The following is a 27,367-nucleotide window of genomic DNA, read 5'->3' on the forward strand; positions in this document are numbered from 1 at the left end:
ATTGGATGTGTCCTCAAAATGTATTTAACTTTATTTTTTCCCTTGAGGAAGCCATAGGAAAGACAGTACTGTCTAACGTGGAGAGGGATTATTTCATTAAGAACAGGAAACCTAAGGCCATATTATCTGATAATGACCTCAAGTTTACATCAGAAGTTTGTAAGAAGGGTCTTGGGGGTTGTGGGGTACATTTCAGTATACAAGCAACCTAGCTGAGGGGTTTCTGTAAGAGATTGGGAAATCATGTCGCACATATACTAGTGAGTGGCCATAATACTTGTGAGATCCGAGTTTCTCCCAGTGTATGCAATGTTCAGTCAGTTGACTTTGTCCACAATCGCTGATATTTCGAAAGTGACCATGCTGTCATTTACAAGGTAAAACTGTAGCAAGTAAGTGTTATACAAGTGAATTTAAAACCTCAGTTTGCAGAGAAAATCCAGAAAGGTCACACACACACACACACACACACACACACAAACACACACACTGTAAATACTAGTACCGACGCACAGCGAAAGATTATCAGTACCAGAAGTTATCAAGAATTAAAATTACTTAAATATTGAGTGAGGTGGCATTAACTCTGTCCACTTCTAGATAAGGGAGAGAGCAGGATTCAATGCAGGATTTAAGCAAAAACCTTTGGCTTATAAGGTTACTTGATAATATAATCTCAACTGCTTTCTTAATAACTCTATCAAAATAGCTGGAAGTGAATGTCAGAATCTCCTTGTTATTACATTCCATAGGATGACTGGTGCCAAACAACATTCTACAATAGCTGATTACCTCAGCTGTTGTAACCGTGTGTGATACTTATACTCAGTACAACGGTCCTACAAGATCCTGATTGTCTGACCAATAGATGACAAGCCACAACTGCAATGAATACTATAGACACCCATCTTACGCAAACCAAGATCATTCTTAAAGGAACCCAAACCAACCCTAATATTAGATGGAAGTTGGAAAACACATTTGACATTATATTTCTGCAAAATATGACAAATATTGTTGGCAGTGCTCTCTGCATAAGGCAGAAAGGCTATAGACCTTGATGGTGCCAACTCAGTATTATCATCACTCACCTGGTACACAGTTGACTGATAGTGCCACACACACCTGATATTTCTTTCACTACATCCATTCTGATGGAAAATCACCATTGGTTAACTCAGCTGACAAACTCTCAGGGTCTGAAATGATATGGACACTTTGGACCAAGGAATGAAGTATCCCTTTACACTGAGCTGGTTGGTAACAACTATCAGCCCATAGAAACAAGTCAGTGTGAGCAGGCTTTCTATGAACAGCATGTTGCAACATTAACATCAACATTCCTCCTGACCAACATATCAAAGTAGGTAAGGCAGCCATCCTTCCCACCTCCACCGTGAAATGAGCATTTGAGTGCATTGAATTCAGGTGTTCTAAAAAGTAATTTAAATTATCATTGTCATGAGGTGAAACAACAAAAATATTGTTTACATATCTGAAAAAAGATGCAGGTTTCATAGCTGCTGACTCCAAGGCACTTTCCTCATCATCTTCCATAAACACATTTGCAATAAAATGTGATAATGAGCTTCCTATTGCAGCTCCTTATGTCCGGCCATTGAATAAAAATTAAGTGGCAAACCTAATCTCAATTAACTGTAACAAATCACACAGAGGAACATATTTATGGAAGACTTAGAAGAATGTGCCTTGGTGTCAGGAACTTTGAAACCTGCATCTCTCTCTCTCTCTCTCTCTTCCACCCCAGATACATAGATGATATTTTGTTGTTTGGCCTCACGGCAGTGAGAATTTGAAAGACTGTTTAAAATACCTGAATTCAAATCACCTAAATATTTGTTTCACGATGGAGATGGAAAAGGCTGATGTCTTCCCTTCCTTGATGTGTTGGTCATGAGGAAGACTGATGATATGTTGGGACGTGCTGTTTACAGGACGTCTGCTCACACTGACTTGTACCTACAGGCTGATAAGTTGTCACCATCCAGCTCAGCATGAAGGGGTACCTCGTATCTTGGTTCACAGTGCTCATGTCACTTCAGATCCTGAGAATTTCCCAGCTGAGTTCACCTATCTTGAGGTCACCTTTCATCAGACTGGATATAGTGAAAGACAGATAAGATGTGTGTTGCGCTATCGACCAACTGTGTACCAGGTGAGTGATGATAATCTGAGTTGACACCAAGGTCAATGGACTTCCCGCATTATGAATGGAGCATCTCCAGCTAGACTGGTTGCATTTTGAGAAATATTATGTGAAATATGTTTTCTGGGCTCTATTTAAGGTTAGGGTCCTATGAGGTTCCATTAAGGATGATCTTGGTTTACATAAGTTGGGCATATGCTGTGTTGCTTCCAGTTATGGCACATTATACATTGGTCAGACAATTAGGACCATGGAGCACCAGTGTATTGAGCATAAGCAGCACACAAATGTACAACAGCTGAGCAAATCAGCTATTGCAGAACACTGTCTTGGCACCAGTCATCCTATGGAATATAACTACAAGGAGATTCTGACATGCACTTCCAGCTATTGGGATAGTGTTATTAAGGAAGCAGTGGAGATTAAACTAGCGAATAAAACAGTAAATAGAGGTGGAGGTTTCTGTTCAAATTCTGTGTTGAAGCCTGCTCTCTCCCTTGTCAAAAAACAGAGACAGAGTTAATGCAACATCACCTGCTGTTTAGTAATTTTCACTATTGGTAACTTCTGGTATTGGTCATCTTTGGTCACATGGTGGTGCCAAATTTTACATAGTGTGTGTATGTTATCTTTCCAGAGGTGTTTTGCAAAACTAGGTCTTAAATTCACTTGCACAACACTTACCTACTGTGGTTTTCCCTTGAAAATGACAAGATGGTCACTTGCCAAAATACTGGCCATTATCAACAATGTCACCTGCCTGCAGTCATGTAAATGTTTTGAACATAATACTTGGTTAGAACATGAACTGAATTTTGAAGTAATAATTAATGATTTAATACATAACAATACTGGTTAAATCCCTAGCAAAATCAGGTTAGGGATGAACCTGAGAAATAATGTAGAAAAGAATATGTCTTGCCCACCATGGAAAGAGCTGACTTCAGCAGAGAAAAGAAAAGTTGTGAAAGGGGAAATGGAAAAGAGAACCCAAACTAGGAAGGAGGGGCATGATGCAAACACGGTGTTGGTCAAAACACATGAAAGGTCCTGTGAAACCAACGGTGAATTCTCAAAGTTTTTTGGAGGTTATAAGAGACCATTTGAAGTAGCAGATACTCCCCACACAACTGCTTTTAAATTGAGATACTCTAAATCCCTAAACATGTTTGGAATGAGAAATACTAAATTATCTCACATGGTATGAGGAAAGGAAAAATAATGAAAAGGCAGCAGGAACTTCACCCCTAAGTGAACATGTATATGGTGTATTATTTAATTTTCATTTTTTTCTGAACTGAATTCTCTTAACCTTATATGTTTTCTATTCAGTTATTTGTTTTGAGCTGTAATATGTATCCTAGAGTATGACAAAAGAAAGAGAAGTATTACCAAGTGATTGAGAACTGTGTTATGTGGATTTAGGTGACATAATTATTAAGTAAGGATGAAAGGAAAGCACTTGTTAAGATCTGGACCGAGAAAGAAAAATGGTGTGCAACAAAGATTCTCAACTAAATTAGAATCGCTATGGCAGCATTAACAATTTCAACTGTAGATTAAAGGGACATCAGAGAAGGTAGAATAATAGTGGGAAAAGATGTGGGAAGCATTTTGAAATGACAATAAATAAATGGTGGCCCTCTCTTAAGAACTGAAAATCATTAAGTATGCATGCATAAAATACTGCAGAGTAGATTACTATTTGAGTATAAAAATATGTTTGCAGAAGTAAAAAGACAGCGTAACTCAAAAGGGTTTAAAGGATTTGAAGAAAGAATAGATAAGAGAACAAAAGAGGAAAAAAGGAGATTTTACTGAATGATTAACAGAATATAAAAGAATGAGACATTCTGATACAAGCCAGAACACTGTTCCCCCCCCCCCCCCCCCCTTTCAGTATTGTTTCTTCATTTATTTGCTGCAGGTCAGGAAAGTGGGGAGAGGGGGGGAGTTATCAAATAAGATACAGGTTACAAATAGAAGATAACTTTATGAATGTTAGTGAAGTACATAGATGGAAGCAGGAAAGCTAAAAAATAGGAAGAAAGAATCTAGACATTAAATGGGCAATTCAAGAATATTGAGCAATCTGGGAAAAAATAAATAAAAACAAGGAATGGCCTTTAGTCCAATTATCAAAGCACTGGGGGTATACCTCACAAACAATGTTAACACTATTCCTAGAACATGAGGTGGTCCCAGTTTCGAGATCAAACAGTCCACAGCAAGAGACAAGGAATTTCTACATCTTATCCATAATAGGCATTGAGTAATTATAAAGCTAAATAGGAAATCAATTTTCCAGTAGTCACTATAGACAAACCACAGAAAGGTGAGCAGAGTCTCAGTATTCCCAATCACGGATAAGGTTCGTAACTGAGAATAAAAATTAGTGTAAATGTTACAGCTATCAAATGACAGTAGAGACTATAACTGTTTGAAAGAATATACTATGGTTAGGAAGGGCAGTGCCGTGGAAATAATTTTCTCATGGGACAGCACTTATGCATATACAAAGATAGTGATAATGTCATGTACACAACTTCGTACACAGGTGAATCATGTTTCTGACATGATTAAAGTGCACAATAGGAACTAACAGACTCTGAATGCGGAATGATAGACACCTGAGACATTCAATTTGGAAATCGTTAGGGAATTCAATATTTAGAGAGGCAAAGTGTCATGGGTGCGCTGAAATACTAGATTTCAGGTGTTATCTCTCACCATAGGCAACAGTGGTCGACAGACTTCACTTAACGACCGAGAGCAGTGTTGTTTGCATATAATTGTCAGTGCTGACACGCAAGCAACCCCATTTGAAATAACAGCAGACATCAATGTGGGACGTACCACAAACATACCCATTAGGACAGTGGAGCAAACTCTGGCAGTAATGGGCTATGGCAGCTGATGACTGATGCAAGTGCCTTTGCTAACAGCATAACATCACCTGCAGCACCTCTCCTGGGCTTGTGACAATTTTGGTTGGACCTAAATGACTAGAAAACCGTGGCCTGGTCAGATGAGTCCTGGTTTCAGTTGGTAAGATCTAATGGTAGGGTTTGATTGTGGTGCAGACCTCATGAAGCCATGGACACAAGTTGTCAACGAGGTGCTGTGCAAGCTGGTGGTGGCTCCACGATGATGTGGGCTGTGTTTACATGGAACGGACACAGTCCTCTGAGCCAAATGAACTGATCATTGACTGGAAATGATTGGGCTAGTTGGGGACCATTTGCAGCTGCTCTTGGACTTCATGTTACCAAACGACAATGGAATTTCTATGAATGACAATGTGCCGTGTTTCCAGGCCACAACTGTTTGCGACTGGTTTGAAGGACATTTTAGACAATTCAAGTGAATAATTTGGTCACCCATATTTCCTGACACAAATCCCATTGAATATTTATGGGACATAATTGAGAGGTCAGTTCGTGCACAAAATCCTGCACCAGCAACAGTTTGGCAATTATGAATGGCTAATGAGGCAGCAAGGCATAATATTTCTGCAGGGGACTTCCAACAACTTGTTGAGACCATGCCACCTTGATCTGTTGCACTAAGCTGGGCAACAGAAGGTCCGACACAGTATTAGGAGGTACCCCATGACTTTTATAATCTTAATGTAATTTTTATTGCAAACTTTTTAGGAGCATTCAATGACTAATGTTAACACTTCTCCCCTTCTCCCACCATCTCCCCACAGAAAGCCGGTTGGTTTTATTGAGGATTCCAACACACCATATTATTCTCCACTCTTTTGGCTACAAAACCCTATGTTTCAACATAATCTCCACTCAATGTGACTGCATATGCCTCCTTACTGGAAGGGCCTGTATGCCCACATGGTATTGCTCTACTGGTTGACATTAGAGCCAACATTTTGCTGCATCAATAACCTTCACATCATCCACACACTGCTTCCCTTGCAGTGCACCCTTCATTGGGCCAAACACACAGAAGTTGGAAGGTGCGAGATCCAGGGGTGTAGGATGGATGAGGAAGAACAACCCACTAAAGTTTAGTGAGCTCCTCTCGGATTTGCGGACTTGCATGAGACCTTGTATTGTCATGGAGAAGGAGAGGTACATTTGCATTTTTGTGGCAACAAACATGCTGAAGCTGTTTATTCAATTTCTAATCATATCATCTTACACTTCAGAGCCAATTGTTACACCGAAACAGAATAACCTCTTCAGAGGCCCAGAAGACCATCACCCTGACTTTATTGGCTGAGGGTGTGGTTTTGAACTTTTTCTTCAGAGGAGAAGTTCTGTAGTGCCACTCCATGAATTGTTGTTTTGTTTCTGGTTCGAAGTGACGCACCCATGTTTCATCGCCTGTGACAATTATTGACAAAAATCTGTCACGATCAGCCTCGTAAGGCACAAGCAATTTTGCACAGATGGTCCTTCATTGCTCTTTATGGTATTCTTTTAGGCAGCATGGAACCCATTGGGCACACACCTTTGAGTACCTCTTAGCTAGTGGATGAGTGTGCCAGTATTACCAGCAGAGACAGCCAGTTGTGCAGTGAGGTGTAAGATTGTGCCCCATAAATGACCTTGAATGAGAGTGTCTGCATGTTCCAATATTGCAGGAATCAAAGTTGTGTGTGGCTGGCCAGCACATGGGAGATTGGACAGCTCTGCGTGACCTCACTGCGGTGATGACGGGTCCCTCATTCAATGACTCATCTTGCTTTTCTTCACCTCCCACATCTCTGCAGATATTCTGCAAGTGGCTATGAATATCTCTGATGCTCCAGTTTTCCACCAAAATAAACTCAATGACAGCCCTCTGCTTGGAATGCACCTCAGTTACAGATGCCAGTTTGAAGGTCACCTGTAGTGCTGCCACCTACTGAACTTCGTTAAAGTATAGGGACTGAAGTAGGTATACTGCATGATGTCTCACAACATATTCTGCATTTTTGAACCAAACTGGATGAGAAAAAAAATGTTGCATTACCGTATTTACCCGAATCTAAGCCGCACTCGAAGCTAAGCCGCACCTGAAAAATGAGACTCGAAACAAAGGAAAAAAAGATTTCCCGAATCTAAGCCGCACCTGAAATTTGAGACTCGAAATTCAAGGGGAGAGAAAAGTTTTAGGCCGCACCTCCAAATCGAAACAAAATTAGTCCATTGTAATATGAGACACAATTTAGGTCGAATGAATGACGATACAGCTACAGTAGTTTGGTTCGAGTCGTAAGCTTTACCAGGTAGCTATTGCTATGCGTCAGGCGCTCCGTCCGTATTTATACGGGTACCCTTCCTTTTTCACGTGCTTCGTCTGGTTTGAATTGATTGCTTATTTTGTTTGATCTGATAAGTGCCGTTTTCTCTGTTATAGGTGTTTACGTCACTCTAAGCTGAAAATGCATCACTGTACTGTGTCATGCATTGTTTGTCGCATTCTGATAGTGCGTGTTTACGGCCTGTCGCCGTTCGCGGCATGGCTTGCTTTTGTGTGCGCTACCGCCGTTTACAACTAAAAAGAGGCGAATCATCTCATTAGCGAAGCAATGTCAAGAGACTGCTATTTGTAGTTACTTACACTGCCGCTTTCTTTGAGAATGATCAACAAGAACCAAATAATAGGCTGCGTATGATAGAACATGTTCTGAACGAGAGTTAGGCGAAAATTTTTCTCAGTTTGAAAATCTTTGCGGCCGCTTCTTTAGTACATCAAATTCTGCACAGAAATTAGAGTCATCTTAGATTTAAAAATCTAGTCAGTTGCCGTGGTTCATTTCTGACTGTATCACTATTAGGCTGAGAATAATACGAATATAAACATGGCACGATAAGTCTATTCTTCCGCGTTTGCTGTTGTCTCACTCTAGTTTCGTAGTTTATTAGGCAGACAGGATTTAAATGAGATAGCAACAAACACGGAAGAACACATGGCAAAATGTTTTTTATTCGTATTATTCTTATGGTGAATGGTGAACAGAATACTGCTTGTGATTCACATTTCATCAGGTTACTATTAGCAACCATCTCTTCTCACAGGTAGGAAAAAATTCAGAACATAGAGTTGGCCATATTGAAAAACATCCCAAACAGTCTTGCCAGTCGGATTTTCGTAGTACATTGAAATTCTACTACATTCGAAGATGAACAATACGGAATTTGTATTTACTTCGTTGGATAATGTCTGAAAATGCAGTGGTCGAAACTCGGGGTGGAGAAAAAAAAGCTCGTCTTCCACATTTTTTTAAAATTTATTTACTGACGCAGAGGTTTTGGCGCCAGTATTTATCTTTGTGACTACAAAGCATGCCTTTGTAGCGCTACATATATTCGACGGCAGAAGTTAGTTGTGGCGGCACCTACCAACATTTTTCAGAACTTCCGCTTGCTTTGCACTCGATTCTAAGCCGCAGGCGGTTTGTTGGATTACAAAAACCGGAAAAAAAGGCTTAGATTCGAGTAAATACGGTACTTATTGAACACCCCTTCTAGTATATTTTTTTGCAAGATTTTGACCAGACCCAGAAAAGTCTGTTAAGGACACTGATCAATGTTGTAATGGCTTTTACTACACCATAAGGTTGACATTTTGTTTATTTATACTGAAAATAAGTAAATGCTAGGGCTATGTGTATCAGATTGACATTTATCGTATTTACTCGAATCTAAGCCGCACTTTTTTTCCGGTTTTTGTAATCCAAAAAACCGCCTGCGGCTTAGAATCGAGTGCAAAGCAAGCGGAAGTTCTGAAAAATGTTGATAGGTGCCGCCACAACTAACTTCTGCCGTCGAATATATGTAGCGCTACACAGGCATCCTTTGTACGCACAAAGATAAATACTGGCGCCAAAACCTCTGCGTCAGGAAATAAAATTAAAAAAAAGATTGGAAGACGAGATTTTTTTCTCCGCCCGAGTTTCGACCACTGCTTTTTCATACAGTATCCAACGAAGTAAATACAAATTCCGTATTGTTCATCTCCGAATTTCAATGTACTACGAAAATCCGACTGGTAATACTGGGATTTTTGTCAATATGGCCAACTCTACGTTCTGAATTTGTCCTACCTGTGAGAAGAGATGGTTGCTAATAGTAACCTGATGAAATGTGAATCACATGCAGTATTCTCTTCACCATAAGAATAATACAAATATAAACATTTTGCCATGTATTCTTTCGTGTTTGCTTCTATCTCATTTAAATCCTGTCTGCCAAATAAACTACGAAACTAGAGTGAGACAACAGCAAACGCGGAAGAATATACGTATCATGTCATGTTTATATTCGTATTACTCTTATGCCTAATAGTGATCACAGTCAGAAATGAAGCACGGCAACTGACTAGATTTTTAAATCTAAGATGACTAATTGCTGTGCAGAATTTGATGTACTAAAGAAGCGGCCGCAAAGAGTTTCAAACGGAGAAAAATTTTCGACAAACTCTGGTTCAGAACATGTTCTATCATACGCAGTCTATTATTTGGTTCTTGTTGATCATTATCAAAGAAAGCGGCAGTGTAAGTAACAACAAATAGCAGTCTCTTGCCATTGTTTCGCTAATGAGACGATTCCTCTCTTTTTTTTAATTGTAGGCGGCGGTAGCGCGCACAAAAGCAAGCAATGCCGCGAGCTGCGACAGGCCGTAAACACGCACTATCGAATGCGTCAAACAATGCATGACACAGTATAGTAATGCATTTTCAGCTTAGAGTGACTGACGTAAATACCTATAACATAGAAAACGGCACTTATCAGATCAAAGCAAAATAAGCAATCGATTCAAACCAGACGAAGCACGTGAAAAAAGAAGTGTATCCGTACAAATACGGACGGAGCGCCTGACGCATAGCAATGGCTACCTGGTAAAGCTTAACTGCTAAGCTTTCGACTCGAACCAAACTACTGTAGCTGTATCGTCATTCATTCGACCTAAATTGTGTCTCATATTACAATGGACCAACTTTGTTTCGATTTGGAGGTGCGGCCTAAAACTTTTCTCTCCCCTTGCATTTCGAGTCTCAAATTTCAGGTGCGGCTTAGATTTGGGAATTTTTTTTTCCTTTATTTCGAGTCTCATTTTTCAGGTGCAGCTTAGATTCGAGTGCGGCTTAGATTCGAGTAAATACAGTACACCACTACTCAGATGGATAAGAAGGCTGAATCCGGAAATTTGAAAAAGGTGCATTGTTGTGATGAAAGACTCTTTTGTTGTAAAGAAACTGGTTAATGGTTCCCAATATACTCCAGCTCATTATTCTTTCACAATAACATAAAGAAATGTGGGGAGATATGTAACAGTTTTGACATACTGGTGTAACATCTTTTCATTTATCAAATGCAATGCAATGCCACATTCAGGATATGCAGATGGATGCCTTCATGTCTTTTAGGTAGCAAACAAAGACACAGAGGATTGAGCACCTCTAATACTGGACAAGGAGCCTGTCATTCATGAAACACTTGAGAGACAGATTAAAACACCACCTCTTTTTGTTATTTTATAAACTCTTATGCTGTCAAATTTATGACCAAATAAGAGAGCAGTATATACTAAGTTTCTATAATATTCTGAACCATATGAGGATCTAAAATATTAGGTAAATAAGTAGGCTGAAAACCAACCAACAACAGTGTTACCTGGTGGGGCCAGGAGCAATGAAATAGATGTGAGAGCACAGAAGTAGTGAAAGAGATGTCAGAGAACAGGAGTAGTGAAAGAGATGTGAGAACACATCCTCTGTTAAGCAAAAGAAAGTAGAAGGTTGTCAGACACATAAGCACAATACTGCATGTTGGCACAAGATTGCATGAGTAATAATTTCAAACACATGGATGGCTGCCATTCTCTATGTCATGCAGAGGTTGATGCATGTGAGCTATGCAACAAGTAACTGCAGATGGGTACTTCATTGATAAGCACGCCAGGCAAAAATATATATATGCCTTTTTATGCATGTGAGTTATGCTACAAGTAACTGCAGGTGGGTATTTCTGTTGATAAGAATGCCAGGCAAAAAATTTGTCACTCCCAGGAGATGTCATGCTAATAGTATTAAATGCTGCATCTAGCCTTTCTTCAGGTTTGCTATTATCCAGCTAAAGCCACTCAATAATTACCTGTAGGTCCTGCAGAGCTACCAACATGAGAGCATGTTGACTTGTATGTTTCACCCGCTGTTCCAAATAGTCACAGACACTTTCTATGGGATTAAAGTCAGGTGATTTTGCGAGCCAGTTGAACTGCAATAGGGTGCCTAAGTGTTTGTCAAACCAGGACCTTATGCGTGAACATTGCTGTTGTCATCTTGGGAGACTGCAACGTCCACAGCGTACTTATAATGAAGTTGCAGAAGAAAGATACTTATCATGATGATGAAGAAGAAAGAGCAACACTTGGTCACAAAGAATGCTGAAATATACATTCCAGTTCATTTTCATGGCAACCCAGGCGATTGGGTAAAAATCATGGTACAAAATGCATCCCCAAAACATCACAGAACCACCTGAGACCTGAACTACATCCTCAACATAGCACGGACTGAACATCTCATTGGAATGTAACTGCATACATGGTTTTGCATCATTTAAAAAGAAGGATTAGAAACTGAGAACAACAGATTCCGAAACCTGTTGTCATTGAGATGTGGTCATAGTTCCCATCTGGAATTCTGTCACATCTCCATATCAACACACCATAATGGCCTGATCCAAATGACCAAGGGGCAAATACGCATCAAATGACCAAGGGGCAAATACGCATCACTTCACTGCCACTGCTTATGTCAGTGGTGGAGAGTCATAAGACTGCCTAGTACCACCACACACACACATTTCTTTCAACAATAAACTTTATTACAGCCAAACATTCATATAAAATTCTTCAGTAGCTAAACTAGTTTCAACTTAGCAGTAATGTTCAACAGCCCATACAATTATTTGGTGGCCTTCAACATCATTTCACACAGATTTTTACCAAGAATAATTCTAAGGAGGACTGAAAATGGCTGAAATCAGTTAGTCAAAACAGTCTTTCACTTGTGTGATGAAGAACCAATGAAGGAAGTGAAATAAAGGCATTGCATGAATGACAGTGCAGAGGGAGCAGATACCAATGTTAAGGTGCCCATCTTGCTGAATTTGGGTTCATTTTTTTTACGGAAAGTTACACTGTTGTCAACATTAAATAGAGAAATTGGGGTTGAAACAGTAGAAACAGTGATAGAATTCTACTATCTAGGAGGCATGATTCATGAAATGGTCAAAGAAAGGGAGACATAAAGGGCAGATTGGTATAAATGAAGAAAGCTTTCTTTAACTACTGTGGGATGCTGGTATTACAATATCAACGAATTTAGGAATATACCGGGTGGTCAAAAGGTCAGTATAAATTTGAAAACTGAATGAATGACGGAATAATGTAGATAGAGAGGTACACATTGACACACATGCTTGGAATGACATGGGGTTTTATTAGAACCAAAAAAATACAAAAGTTCAAAAAATGTTCAACATATGGCGCTTCATCTGATCAGAATAGCAATAATTAGCATAACAAAGTAAGACAAAGCAAAGATGATGTTCTTTACAGGAAATGCTCAATATGTCCACCATCATCCCTCAACATTAGCTGTAGTCGAGGTATAATGTTGTGAACAGCACTGTAAAGCATGTCCAGAGTTATGGTGAGGCATTGGCGTCGGATGTCGTCCTTCAGCATCCCTAGAGATGTCGATCGATCACAATACACTTGCGACATCAGGTAACCCAAAGGCCAATAATCGCACGGACTGAGGTCTGGGGACCTGGGAGGTTAAGCATGATGAAAGTGGCGGCTGAGCACACGATCATCACCAAACGCCATGCGCAAAAGATCTTTCATGCGTCTAGCAATACATTTCCCCCCCCCCCCCCCCCTAATAAAACCCCATGTCATTCCAAGCATGTGTGTCAATTTTTACCTCTCTATCTACATTATTCTGTGCTTTATTAAGTTTTCAAATTTATACTGACTTTCTGATCACCCGGTATTACTCAAGATCTTCTTCTGGTGCAACACATAATATAGAAGGGAAACTTGGGGTGAAAGCTTGGCAAAAAAAATCTGATATGTCATGAAACAAACAAGGCATTAAAAATTAAATGGACAATGTACTAAATAAGTGGGTATGTGGGTATTAGAAACAATAATACTGAAAATAGTCTATGGAAAACCTTTACCAGTATACTGGCAACTGTGATTTGGAATAAATAAATGGTTAACTTGCTAATGCAAAGAGATGATACAAGGGGAAATAACAAATAGATTAAGACTGGAAAACAAAAACAATTCAGGTATATTAAGTACACACAGATGGAATGACTGTCCCATGATGTGAAGAAGAGAAATATAAAAATGAAATAATAATAATTACTACAAAAAGTAAATGAGTTGTGTTACAGTAAAGTTGACATATTATTAACTGTGAATGAAAGGAATGGAAAGTCAACTTTCAATGACAACAATACTACAATTCAAATTTAAATGCTGCAAAGTGTCTGCTTTTCCTACAAATAAACCTCTGCAATCTAGAAGCAACCAATTGTCTCAGCAGATTATCTATCCTGATTTGACACAGGAAAAGCATTTCATTGTTTAGAAAATTACTTGAGCTGTAAAGAACCATTAGCACCTAGAAGGCAGACATCTCTCTTATGCCAGCGGCAGTAACCTTCCAAATTATTTTATAAATCAAACATAATTGAGAGGGACGTTTGTGCCAGTTCAAATAGCCCAGAATAACTGTCCAGTTTGACTTCCGTTAAGTATCGGCAATCTGGACAGAAATTTAAGACTGTTCACACTATAATGACCTAAATGGAATTTATTGTTGAAAGGCACTAAAATTTATACAGGGTGAACAGGAACAGTCTGAAAGAACTGTAAGGATGTTGCAGGGTAGGTTGTGCTGCACTGATGTGATGCACTGCACAATTTCCGAGCTAATTACCATTCAAGTCTGTCAATCGGACTGCTGGATTAACAAATTCAAGCAACCTGCCAGAAACAGTGTCAGTTGTTCCCAAAGCATACAAGGGCACTCAGGATTTGGCTCCAGTTCGATCCTTACTATCATCCTGTATCCCATTTTTTTACTGCTCTCTTGTTCGGTTTTAGGAAACCAAATGAGAAATCATTTGTCACCACTGTCACTGGCAGGCCTTTCGAATTTGTGCACATAACAGCCTGACTGGATAACTTCAATGCTGATCAACTCATTAATGGCACAGCACATTGAATTTTTTCCTTAACAATTATTTCTCAGCACAAGCTACCCTGCAACACCCTTACAATCTTTTCAAATAGTTTCTGACCACCCAGTCATGAATATAAATAATTTAGCAGCTCAGTTTCATGACACAAAACATATGTCAGTGCAAGTTACAATAAAACAAACAGAACTACTTTGAGAGAATGACCTTAGTGTCAATTCCCTTGAATTCCAAATTTTTTTATGACTATGTGTCTCTTCGCACCCTCAGAAGTGAATTTCTCTAAACCTGGGATCTGAGTGACCTGCCCTTCTTTCCAAACCTCCCCAACCAATCCCTCTTTACTTCCTGAAAAAAATATAAAAGTTCCAAAAGCTTGACAAGTTTCTCTCCAACACCCGTCCTGAGTATGTGTGTTTCTATTTGCAGTACCAGGAACTTTGCCTTCTGAAGCCAAGTTCTGATCAGCCACTCTGTCTCCTTGTAATTCTTGTTTAAATTTCCTATGGTTCAATTAAACGAAAAATCATGTACTTTATGTGTTTAACATCTGTGATATGGGAATGATACTCACTGCACAGTGTAAACAAAATTAAGCTGTTGTTGAAAAGCTACAATTCGATCTATTTTACAGACTTCACCAATGTTACAGATTTTATTTCTAACTGTTGAAAAAGAGAAATATAGAGGTCTTTCTGTCCATGACAGCTGTTGTTCAATATCTCAACTTCTAGCAAAGAAAAATAAAAATAGCAAATGTTGAATAGGTATTAACGTTTACTTGCCATTTTAAATCAGAAACATTTTATCACAATAAAAAACTCAGTGACAAACAGCAGGAAGCTAAGCATTGAAAACAAACTTTCAAGCAATGATTTTGCATGATACTACCATCCCCATCACTATTTCAGTTATTACTAGTGGAATTAATATACTTTCCACTGCTGTTTAAAATTACGCCAAGGACTTACTCTTAAAAGGACTTTTTTGTTTGCTTTACAGGGCAGGTAAAATATCAAGGGCTGTATAAATCAGTGAAATGCATGTTATAGTAGGTAATATAATGTCTGAAACATAGTTTCAGTACTGTTAGGAAGAATTTGGAGATATTTTAAGTGACAGTATTAGATCCATCAACATATACCCATCAGGTTTGAAAATATCCCATAAAAGAAATTTTCAATATTTCTTTGGTTGCAGTTTTTTCAACTTTGTTATATTTACCTATAACAGTTCCATCTAAACTGAACATTCACCTTTGGGCCTTCAGTAGTTATCTAAGAAAGCGTAACTAACTTCAGAAATTTTCAAAATAAAACAGAATCAATTTGTCTTAGAACAAAACTAATATTCATGTATCTCAAAGCACTCTCTTCTGTTTTAAACTGTGATTACCATTACTTCTACATCTTCAACAAGCATATACTTTAAGTTCAGATGGCAGAATACAAAAACTAATGCAGTCTGAAATGAGAGATCAGTTTCACAATTTAATACTGGGAAAAATACTTTTTGTGTAGTACCTTTGGCCCTTCTCCTCGATTAGAGTCCTCACTAGATGTAAATGTGCTACTGGTGTCGATCCCAGAATCTTTGGTCTGTGAGTCCTGAGAACCCTGGCGATCTGCACCCCATCGCACAGCACTTCCAAGGTTCATCCAGTCCCGATCAGGACGGTCAAAGCGCACAGTCTTCTTTCTGCGTTCTGTGAAACGTCGACTGTCTCCTTCTTCCCACAGTTCTGAACACTCTTTCACTATTCTATCACGAAAAGCAAAGTATCGATCACGATAATCGTTGAGATCACGTGGAAATTTCTCCACTTCTTTCCTAGTTTCGTGTCTGTGCCGGCTACCGTTGCTGGAATGTCTTGAGTCTCTGTGAGATGCATAATGATTGTGGTTGTTGTGGTGGGTATTGGAATGGTGGCGATGGTGATGCAGGCGAGTCTGATAGTTTTCTACTTTCCCTACTGAAAATGTGACAGCAAAAACAAAATGAGAACTTGGGTTAGGTACAGGAAATGGCACAACACAAAATTTTCATACATGATACATTCATTTCACTTCTGCAAGTAAATCATTTGTTGTTGGGGAAAGGCATACAATTAACTACAACATTTGGAAGAGCAAAAATAAATAACATAACACTGCCAAATGCACACACTGCTAAGCACTGTACAAACTAGAGCAAGGAGTTTCCATTTTCAATAGCAAAACTTTGGGATACTCCTTTGGTTTCAACTAAACTATTATGGTAATAGTTACAAAGATCACACATAATACGAGTAAAATGGCAGGGTACTGATGAGCAGCAAACTTGTGTCATATTAAGGCAATTTGGTTTACAAACCAAAATTCATCTTTCGAATTCCAAGGAAGTACTGATAATTTTGTTTCTTCCAGTTTTATGAATGAAGAGTATATCTGGAATAGACTTTAGAATTAGAGACACTGTTATTTATTTACAACAGAAAAATAAAATTCCTAATATGCTGAAAAAGTTCCAGCATTTGCCATTCATCGTTATTTGGGGGAACACTGCTACATCTGTAGAAATCTTAGGGTACCATCCTGAGGAAAATATCATGCAAAGGAAAAAAAATGCAATTTGTCTCCATCTTTTTCACACGCATTCCCATTCTCTCTTCAAATTCGGGCCACCAATGACACAATGACACACACACACACACACACACACACACACACGCACACACACACACACACACACACATACTATAAGAAAAAGAGCACAATGGAAAAATTATTCAAGCTCATTTTGTACACCTCAGCTGCAAACATAGACAGACACTTATTAGGGCAGGGATGCCAACTTTAAAAAACGTATCTCACCGCCAGGAATTTCTTAATCTTTTCATCTAAAATGGCTTGTCTTTTCAATCTCTTCACAAGGTTGTCGGAATATCCTGAAAGAGAAAAGTATATTTTATCGTATGTGCAATAAGCAATGGGAGCAACAACTCAAATTCTTCAACACAGAACAGCTACTTTCTGCATCAGGTTCAAACCAGCAGTCTACACTCCTACTTTCACTATGCTCTATGATGAGGTTATTAACTTTGATCAGAATATACTTCTGAATTATTTCCCTGTATTTAGCACAATTAAATGTCACAACAGTGGAAAGGCAATAGAAAGTACAAAAACCATGTTGTTATGATTGAAACAACTCATTTGACACTTACACTAAAGTCAAGAGCAAATTTCCATAAATAATGAGACAATTAAACAGCTACACGTTAAAACTGTGTGTAATCTTTCAGTACACAATTAATCATCTGTGGTAGCATCAGGCTGCGATACAAACTGTAGATCAAGCAAACAATCTTTAAAAGGTAGTTTCATTTTATCAGAAGTATATTAAGATATTGATTAGGCAACTAAACACATCATTCTAATCAACATGATATCTAAGGCATAAGACAGGTGTGAATCACTAACTCAGTCTAAAGATGACTTTACATATTATACCTGTTGAGAGTATAGCTAGATTTGATTGTCCATAAATAATTCCAATACACAATTTCACTACAAAACTATCTTCACATCATTAACCTGCTACAGCAAAGGACAAGAGTCCTCCAACCTTCATCAAAAGACAGAATTGGCAAACAATTTGTTAAATCTGTGAAGCAAAACACAAGCTGATCAGTTTGCGTGAGTAAACCACAGTTTTGTGTTTGTCAAGTGCAAACAATTCCACTGCACAAAGTCTGTACACTTGACAACAAGAGCAAATATACTGAAAGATCCTTGGCCACCTTAACATATGCAACTATCTTAAATATCTAATGAAATCAATGCTGCCATACTATTATTCATATTGAGATTTAACAGGGTATTGCGGAACAGTGTTTCATATACAGAACTTTCATAACAGGTCTGAGTCCAGATTGCAATATTTTCAATATGTGCGAGATAGGTGTGTGAGAGGATGTCATCTCAGGCTGCAAGTAATGAAGCCATGCAATTTCAAACTTGGACTTTCCCCATCCCAGCAGCAGCCTTGCATTTTCCTAATTGGACATATTTCACCAACCACAAGACATATATCAGTTTCTCCAGTTTCTCTTTTACAACACGGTAGACAATCCCTTAAAATCTCAACACACACACACACACACACACACACACACACACACACACACACACACACAGAGAGAGAGAGAGAGAGAGAGAGAGAGATGTTGAAAGCTCTACTTTATCCTGCTGTAGTACTTCAAGATATTCACTGCACGTGCACGGGGCCCACGCGACTCTAGAAAAGCTGCTCCATTTTATGCTACACAAAATTGGCAATTGTATTGGAAACATATTGGTTCTTGTCCCCTCTAGGACATACTGTACAGTGCCTTGCAGAGTATATATGTATACATAGATGCTCCACAGCCTACAACTGCTAAAAATGACAGTAATATTTTGCAAATCTGCAAACTTCAGCACTTTTCTCTCACTGGGAAATGAAATTGTTCCATAACATTCTCTCGACTTTCTTTAGTGAGGATAATTCACAGTTTTCACAAAATTTACATTCTATTCAGCTTCAACATTGTAAATATGATGTTCAGATGTGTGGAAATCATGTCACCCTTACATAGCACCAAATTTCTGATAGAGATTAGCTAATAATAAAATTTTGTTAGCAATTAGATGGCTACATATTTTTCACTGATCATAAGCTGCAGTCCAGTGTTCTAAAGGACATAATCTAGTTTATTAGAGATCATTTTTTATTTTTTAAAATAAAACAATTCAAATTATATCACAATGGTATGGAGAACTGTCTTCAGCTTCATGCAGTTTCAGTTCTCCTAAGGCAGACAACCTGTCAGCTTCATATTCAATTGAGAGTCTCTATTTGAACAAAATTCTCTCTCAAGCTGCTGAAAAATAGCCAGATATTTAATATTTCAATCCACAATTTGTATGAGTTGGTAAAAGTCATTCACCAGACATGACACCTCAAAGAAGAGCTCAATAACTTATCTCGGATGCTGAGTCGCAGATAGGCACAACAAAAAGACTGTCACAAATAAAGATTTTAGTCATGAAGGCCTTTGTCAACAACAGATGACAGACACACACAAACACACACACACACACACACACACATGCAAATGTAACACACAAACACAACACATGCAAATGTAACACACAAACACAACTGCTGCTGCTGCTGCTGCTGCTGCTGTGTGTGTGTGTGTGTGTGTGTGTTGTTGACAAAGGCCTTAATTGTCAAAAGCTTTATTTGTAACAGTCTTTTTGTTTTGCTTATCTGCGACTCAGCATCTCCGCTATACAGAGAGTAGCAACCTTCCTTTTCATGATATTGTTACATTCCATCCTGGATTTTCTATTGTTTGAGTCAATAACTTGTCTGATGAGTTAGGACACCAACCAAGAAATTTGAAAATCTCACATTGTGAAAGTTCCTAGCAGAATAAAATGGTGTGCCAGACCGAGACTCGAACTCAAGTTCAAGTCCCGGGCTGGCACACAGTTTTAATCTGTCAGGAAGTTTCATATCAGTGCACACTCTGCTGCAGAGTGAAAATCTCATTCTGTAAAGGTCTCATATTGTTCTTCAAGTCTCTCCTGTATACAATGCTCTTCCGTTTTCAACAATTAATCAATGTTTATGAAAATCAAATGTTGGTTAGTACTTGTGGATATCAGTGTTGGTCAGTACCTGTGGATATCCTGCAAAGACAAAATGTTGCTGGAATTCAATCTCGTATTCCCCTGTGGTAGCCAGAACACCATATTATAGTAATATAAAATTTACATGTAATATAAACTGACAACCAATAGAGCAACGCTATAGTGTAATCAAAATGTGTAGACCCCTAGAACATTTTGTTGTAACAATCATGAGTATTCATTACATGCTTGTCACCCATATATTTTGCACTATTTTTCACTCATTTTCAGAATTTTTGCATTTGTATCAGATCTAATTGTTGTTCACAATGCAAGCAAGAGGTCTTGCAACATGATGGCTGGTACCACATACACAACATAGTTTGCATGAGTGAAGCATTCTGACTGGTCATGATTATTAGACAGCTCACTTGAGCACTTTAAGTTCATTGTTAGTGGTGCAGAATTATGTTGATGGTTTAGCACACATACTTGAAACACTTGACGTACTGTGAGGATCTCACAAGTGATCTTATTCTACCTGTCTACAGAAATGTCATGCCATATATGTACCATTATACCACCATCTACACTAGGACCCACAGCATGTAATATGGAATGATATGCTGCACTACAGAGTAAAGCGTTCAGAAACTAAAACGACCAAGTCAATCCACAATTTATTAATATAACCTAAATCTGTGAGAGAAATGAAAAAAAAAAACAGTTTACCTGAAATAGTGTACCACCAGATAACATGTCACCTGCCCTGAAACACAACACACCGAATGGGGTGGCACAGTGGTTAGCACACATGACTCCAATTCAGGAGCACAGTTGACCTTCAGCCTTCCAGATTTGAGATTTCTTTGATTTCACTAAATTGCTCCAGGGAAATGCTAGGATGGTTCCTGTAAAAGGGTATCACTGATTTCCTTTCCTTCTCCATCTTCCCTTCATCTCAGCTCATGCTCCATCTCTAATGACCTCGCTACTGACACATGTTAATCCCTAATCTTCATTCTTCGAGTCAAAACTGAGTTGAAACTTTTCTTCTAACTACATTCTGATCTGACTTCAATATTCATAAAAACAATAATATATGAGAATGATACAAATGAAAACCTTTATTATTTATTTACTATGCAAATGAAACAGTGCAAATCAACATAATCCACGACGTGTAATACAGGGGGTGAAAGCACAATACAGTGATTTAAGTGTGTCCCTGCAGTAAGTGTACAAATGATACAGAGAGTTTAATTAAAATGGACATAACTTACGTGGAAGGCTCTTTGCACCCAGCTCATGCATATCACATGGAGATGAATGTAAACACTGCCACAGTGAAAGAGTTTGGGAAGAAAAACAGGATTATTACTTAAACAAAATAGCCAATACTTTGGATGTTAGTGTTGATTCAGCACACAATATTGTCTATGGTGTGCCTTAATGCAATAATGTATCCGCAAGATGGGTGCTACATCAGTTGACTCCTGAATTGTGAGATTATCGTTTCAATGCATGTAATGAGCTTTTGGATGACTTCCAGGTTGAATTTCTGGACAGAATTGTTACAGTATATGAAACTAGCACTATCGCTAACCTAAAACGAAGAGATTGAGGTCAGAATGGTGCTATGGCTCTTCACTACAACAAAATGATGGTGCACTCAATCATCAACAAATAAAAGTCATGCTTACTCCCTTTTGGGGTGCAAAAGGAGTAATTTTGGAGCAATACGTGGAAAAGGGATTAGCAGTGAACAGTAATTCATACTCAAATCTTCTACAAAATCACCTTCACTCTATAATCAGGCATGAACAACTAGGGCTTCTGGATGGAGGTGTTTGTTCAACCACAGCAACAATACAGAATATGAAATTTGAATGTCTTGAACACCCACTTTACACTCTAAACCTCAGACCAAGTCTCTATCATGTATTTGATTGGTTCAAAGAAGTGCCTGAAGACAAACTCTTCACAAGTGATGAACAACTGAAAACTGCAGTGCATGAATAGCTTCATGCAATACCAAAAGAATTCTTTCACAAGGTAATCACACAAATCCAAATGGTAGTATGAGTACCAAATCAATAGTACAACTTTTAGAAATTTTGCACTCTAAAGGTTTTCATTTTTGTTACCTTTGTATTGGAGGCTGACACAGGACTGGCATCAATGACCAAGCCAGCTGTCACAACCTCCAATCCCGCATCTCTACCAAAATGAAATAGCCAGGCAGTCTAACATGAAGTGACTGACAAGATTTTCCTGGTTAACACTCTAACTGGATGATTTATAACTTCTTCTATTGAGAATTATTCTGTATACAGTATCTTATGTGCTATCTCTCTCTTAAAACGGGAGGGGGTGTGACATTGGGGGCTGCATAGCCACAACCCACTCCTCATTTTACCCACTCAGTTTTACTGGTATGCTTTGGGGAGGATCACCATCTGGTTATGGGCCAGAACTGGTACTACTATGATCCACAAAGTTTCTGTATAGCTTATCCAAAATGGTATCTTTCAGTCATCATATCTGATTCTGCAGGTCAAAATGTAGTATAAGTATAAACGTCACAGTTTTATGACTCAATAGCATCATGGAGACAAGATGGATTATGTGAGGGTGCCTCTGAATCTTTTATGTGAAAAATCAACGTTTTTTCGATGAAACAAAAGTTTTTCACATTCTACATCTTTATTCTTCATGTCTACATATTTATAGTCCTGTGCCACTAGAGGTCTCCAAACTGTAGCATGTAACATGGCAGAGTGTAATGTAATGAAGTCTGTGCATGGGAAACAGCATGCTGTAATCAGGTTTCAAATTCAAAAAGTTCACAGCACATGGAGCACCCTCTCCTTCAGCATAACAATTCCAGATCACAAACGAGTGCTGCGTCATCCACAACAATTCAATGGCTTGGGTTCATTGTCACTGATCATTCTCCATACAGTTCCTACCTGGTCCCATCCGATTTTAAACATTCCCAAAACTTAAAGAGCACCTCCGAGAACTTTACTGTGTTAGTGATGAAGCAATGTACGCAAAGATGAGGTTGTGGCACTGTCAACAAAGTCAAGCATTCTAAGTGATGGTATCAACAAACTGGTCCCTTGTTGGGAGAAATTAGTTTGGCACAGGGTGACTATGTTGAGAAATAAATATCTGGACGAGAAGAATAACGATGTAAGAACTTAATACCGCTTGTTTTATTTAAAAACTTTTCAACACACCGTAGTATAGTGAGTGAGATTCACAAATGAACAAGACTTATTGCTTGCAGCAGAGAGATACAGATGAGTGTGCATTAATTCTTGACAAATCTTTATAAATGCCATAATGGAAAGCTGACACATTATAGTGCACTGATGCACATTTAAGCAAACAGTGGGATTGTAAATTCCTTTAACTACATGGCAAGTATCAACGTTTATCGTAAAGATGCAAGATAAGTCGTGGTGTAGAAAATTTATTTGGTAAACAGCATTGTATTCAAGAAAATATCACACTAGCAGTTGCAAATTAACATAACTTACAAACAATGGAAAATCCAGGATGGAATGTAACAATATTTTGAAAAGGATAGTTGCTAAACACCATATAGTGGAGTGCTGAGTTGGAGATAGGCATAACAAAAGAACTGTCTCAAAATGAGCTTCCCAACAACAAGGCCTTTGTCAAAAATATACAAAACACACACCCAAACACACACGCACACACACACACACACACACACACACACACACACACACACACACACACAAACTCATCTCATACATACATGACCACAGTCTCTGGCAGCTGAAGCCAGACTCTGGCTACTACTGACTGGGAGTGTGTGTGTGTGTGTGTGTGTGTGTGTGTGTGTGCGTGTGTGTCTGTCTGTTGTCTATTTTTTTACAAAGAACTTGTTGGCCAAAAGCTCAATTTGTGACAGTCTTTTTGTTGTGCCTATCTGCGACTCAGCACTCCGTTGAGTTGCAACTATCCTTTTCATACTATTGTTAATGTAACTCACATAAGCTAAATTAGGAAGCAGAAGTTTTTTTTTTTTCTTTACTCATACTGGCGGCTACTTTCTTGGTAGTTTACCAGATTACATTTAACCTACATAAGCACATGAACTCTCAACCTCAACAGGGTGGACTGGTCTCTGACAGAGAAAGCCATGTCCGCAGCTCGTGGTCTTGCGGTAGCGTTCTCACTTCCCGCGCACGGGGTCCTGGGTTCGATTCCCGGCAGGGTCGGGGATTTTCTCTGCCTCAAGATGACTGGGTGTTGTGTGTCCTTCATCATCATTTCATCCTCATTGACTTGCAAGTCGCCGAAGTGGCATTGACTAAAAAGGACTTGCAATACGGTGGCCGAACTCCCCTGCATGGGGCAAGAGATAGCCATACCATGCAAGGACCCAAAGTGGAGAAGTCAAATTATCCTTTATTTCCTGAAGATGATAAGCAGCTTTTTCAGTAGTTGCAGGGGTAATAGTATGGGTTAGTGACTGATATGACCTTGTAAAATTACCCATATGGCTTTTCTATGTTAGTACTGTGAATGGCTGACAGCAAGGGGAAACTACAGCCATTATTTTTACTACTATTTCTCCTTTATTGCTTAATGATGATGGCATCCTCTTGCGTAGTACAGACCCCTATTCTGATCTCTGAGCAGAGGATGCTCAGAAGAATGTTGTCGCCAGCACAAATAAAACTAGTGTTATATGGATTGGGACATTGGATATTAGAGCCCTTAATTGGGCAAATAGGTTAGAGAATTCAGAAAGGGAAAGGATAAGTTGAAGTTACATATAATGGGAATTAGCGAAGTGTAGTACTAGAAAAAACACAACCTCTTGTTAGATAAGTGCAAGATTATAAACACAACGAAAGAATAACATGCAGTACTTCAGAAAAGAGTGGAAGCTAGATTGCTTGCTTGAAGGTACTAAAGAGAATTTAGCAACACTGGAAGACAAGTACACGGCCTTAGAAGTAGGCATAATTAGGGGAAAGATGTTGGTGTCACCTATATGAGAATTAATGAGACCTCTGGAAGAAAGAGGAGCAGCTATATGAATATCAAGAGCTCAGACAGAAGCAAAGAAGAGATAGCTGAAAGGTGGAAGGCACAGAGAGATGGACTATATAACGAAAATGAACTTTCAGACACTATTAGAGAAAGAGAATAGGAAGTGAATGAAGATGAGGTGGGAGATATGATACTTCAAGAGGAATTTCACACAGCACTGAAGGCCTTAAGTTGAAACAAGATCCCTGGAGGAAATAATATTTCCTCAGTATTATTGAGATCCTTGGGAAAACCAGTCATTACTATTCCATATAGTGCACGAGGTACACGACACAAGTGAAATGCCCTCGGAATTCATGAAAAATGCAATAATTACAATTCCAAAGAAGGCACGAGCTGACAGGTTTGACTATCAATTTATAAAATCAGGGTTGCAAAATACTGAAATGCATTTTGTACAGAGTAGTGAAAAAACTAGTATACATAAACCTCAGGAAAGATCTGTGTGGGTTCCACAGAAATGTAGGAACACGCAAGGCAATACTCACCATGAAATTTAGAAGATTGACTGAAGAAATGCAAAAATACCTCTACAGAAACCATAAATTTTTAGAAATCTGACAATGTTAACTGGAAAACACTCTTTGAAACCCTGAAGGTAATAAGGATAAAATATAGTGAGCGGACAGTATCTACAATTTGAAAATAAGGAAGACTCCGGTTGGAAGGATTGAAGCACACAAAATGAAAGCAGTAGCTCAGAAGGAAGTGTGAAGGGTTAGGCCTATAGCCTGTTGTTGTTGTTGTGGTCTTCTGTCCTGAGACTGGCTTGATGTAGCTCTCCATGCTACTCTATCCTGTGCAAGCTTCTTTATCTCCCGGTACCTACTGCAGCCTACATTCTTCTGAATCTGCTTAGTGTATTCATCTCTTGGTCTACCTCTATGATTTTTACCCTCCACGCTGCCCTCCAGTACTAAATTGGTGATCCCTTGATGCCTCAGAACATGCCCTACCAACCGATCCCTTCTTCTAGTCAAGTTGTGCCACAAACTCCTCTTCTCCCCAATTCTATTCAATACCTCCTCATTAGTTATGATATCTACCCATCTAATCTTCAGCATTCTTCTGTAGCACCACATTTCAAAAGCCTCTATTCTCTTCTTATATAAGCTATTTATTGTCCATGTTTCACTTCCATACATGGCTACACTCCATACAAATACTTTCAGAAACGACTTCCTGACACTTAAATCAATACTCGATGTTAACAAATTTCTCTTCTTCAGAAACGCTTTCCTTGCCATTGCCAGTCTTTATTATATATCCTCTACTTCAACCATCATCAGTTATTTTGCTCCCCAAATAGCAAAACTCCTTTACTACTTTAAGTGTCTCATTTCCTAATCTAATTCCCTGAGCATCACCCGACTTAATTCGACTACATTCCGTTATCTTCATTTTGCTTTTGTTGATGTTCATCTTACACCCTCCTTCCAAGGCATTGTCCATTCCGTTCAACTGCTCTTCCAAGTCCTTTGCTGTCTCTGACAGAATTACAATGTCATTGGCAAACCTCAATGGTTTTATTTCTTCTCCATGGACTTTAATACCTATTCCGAATTTTTCTTTTGTTTCCTTTACTGCTTGCTCAATATACAGATTGAATAGCATTGGAGAGAGGCTACAACCCTGTCTCACTCCCTTCTCAACCACTGCTTCCCTTTCATGTCCCTCGACTCTTATAACTGCCATCTGGTTTCTGTACAAATTGTAAATAGCCTTTCGCTCCCTACATTTTACCCCTGCTATCTTCAGAATTTGAAAGAGAGTATTCCAGTCAACATCGTCAAAAGCTTTCTCTAAGTCTACAAATGCTAGAAATGTATGTTTGCCTTTCCTTAATCTGTCTTCTAAGATAAGTCGTAGGGTCAGTATTGCCTCATGTGTTCCAACATTTCTACGGAATCCAAACTGATCTTCCCGAAGGTGAGCTTCTGCCAGTTTTTCCATTTGCCTGTAAAGAATTCACGTTAGTATTTTGCAGCTGTAACTTATTAAACTGATAGTTTGGTAATTTTCACATCTGTCAGCACCTGCTTTCTTTGGGATTGGAATTATTATATTCTTCTTGAAGTCTGAGGGTATTTCGCCTGTCTCATACATCTTGCTCACGAGATGGTAGAGTTTTGTCAGGACTGGCTCTCCCAAGGCTATCAGTAGTTCTAATGGAATTTGGTCTACTCCCAGGGCCTTGTTTCGAC

At 38.8% G+C, this 27,367-nt stretch overlaps 1 protein-coding gene across 1 annotated transcript in view; it reads right to left on the reverse strand.

The window, feature by feature from the left end:
• The window catches only part of LOC126161827 (regulating synaptic membrane exocytosis protein 2), a 1,269,779-nt gene that overhangs the window by 886,071 nt on the left and 356,341 nt on the right, over window positions 1-27,367 (reverse strand). Inside the window, 1 exon segment of the mRNA XM_049917929.1 lies at window positions 15,927-16,375. Within this exon segment, the coding sequence (XP_049773886.1) occupies window positions 15,927-16,375 (449 nt within the window).

Source organism: Schistocerca cancellata, chromosome 2, assembly GCF_023864275.1.
Source record: "Schistocerca cancellata isolate TAMUIC-IGC-003103 chromosome 2, iqSchCanc2.1, whole genome shotgun sequence".
NCBI lineage: Eukaryota > Metazoa > Arthropoda > Insecta > Orthoptera > Acrididae > Schistocerca > Schistocerca cancellata.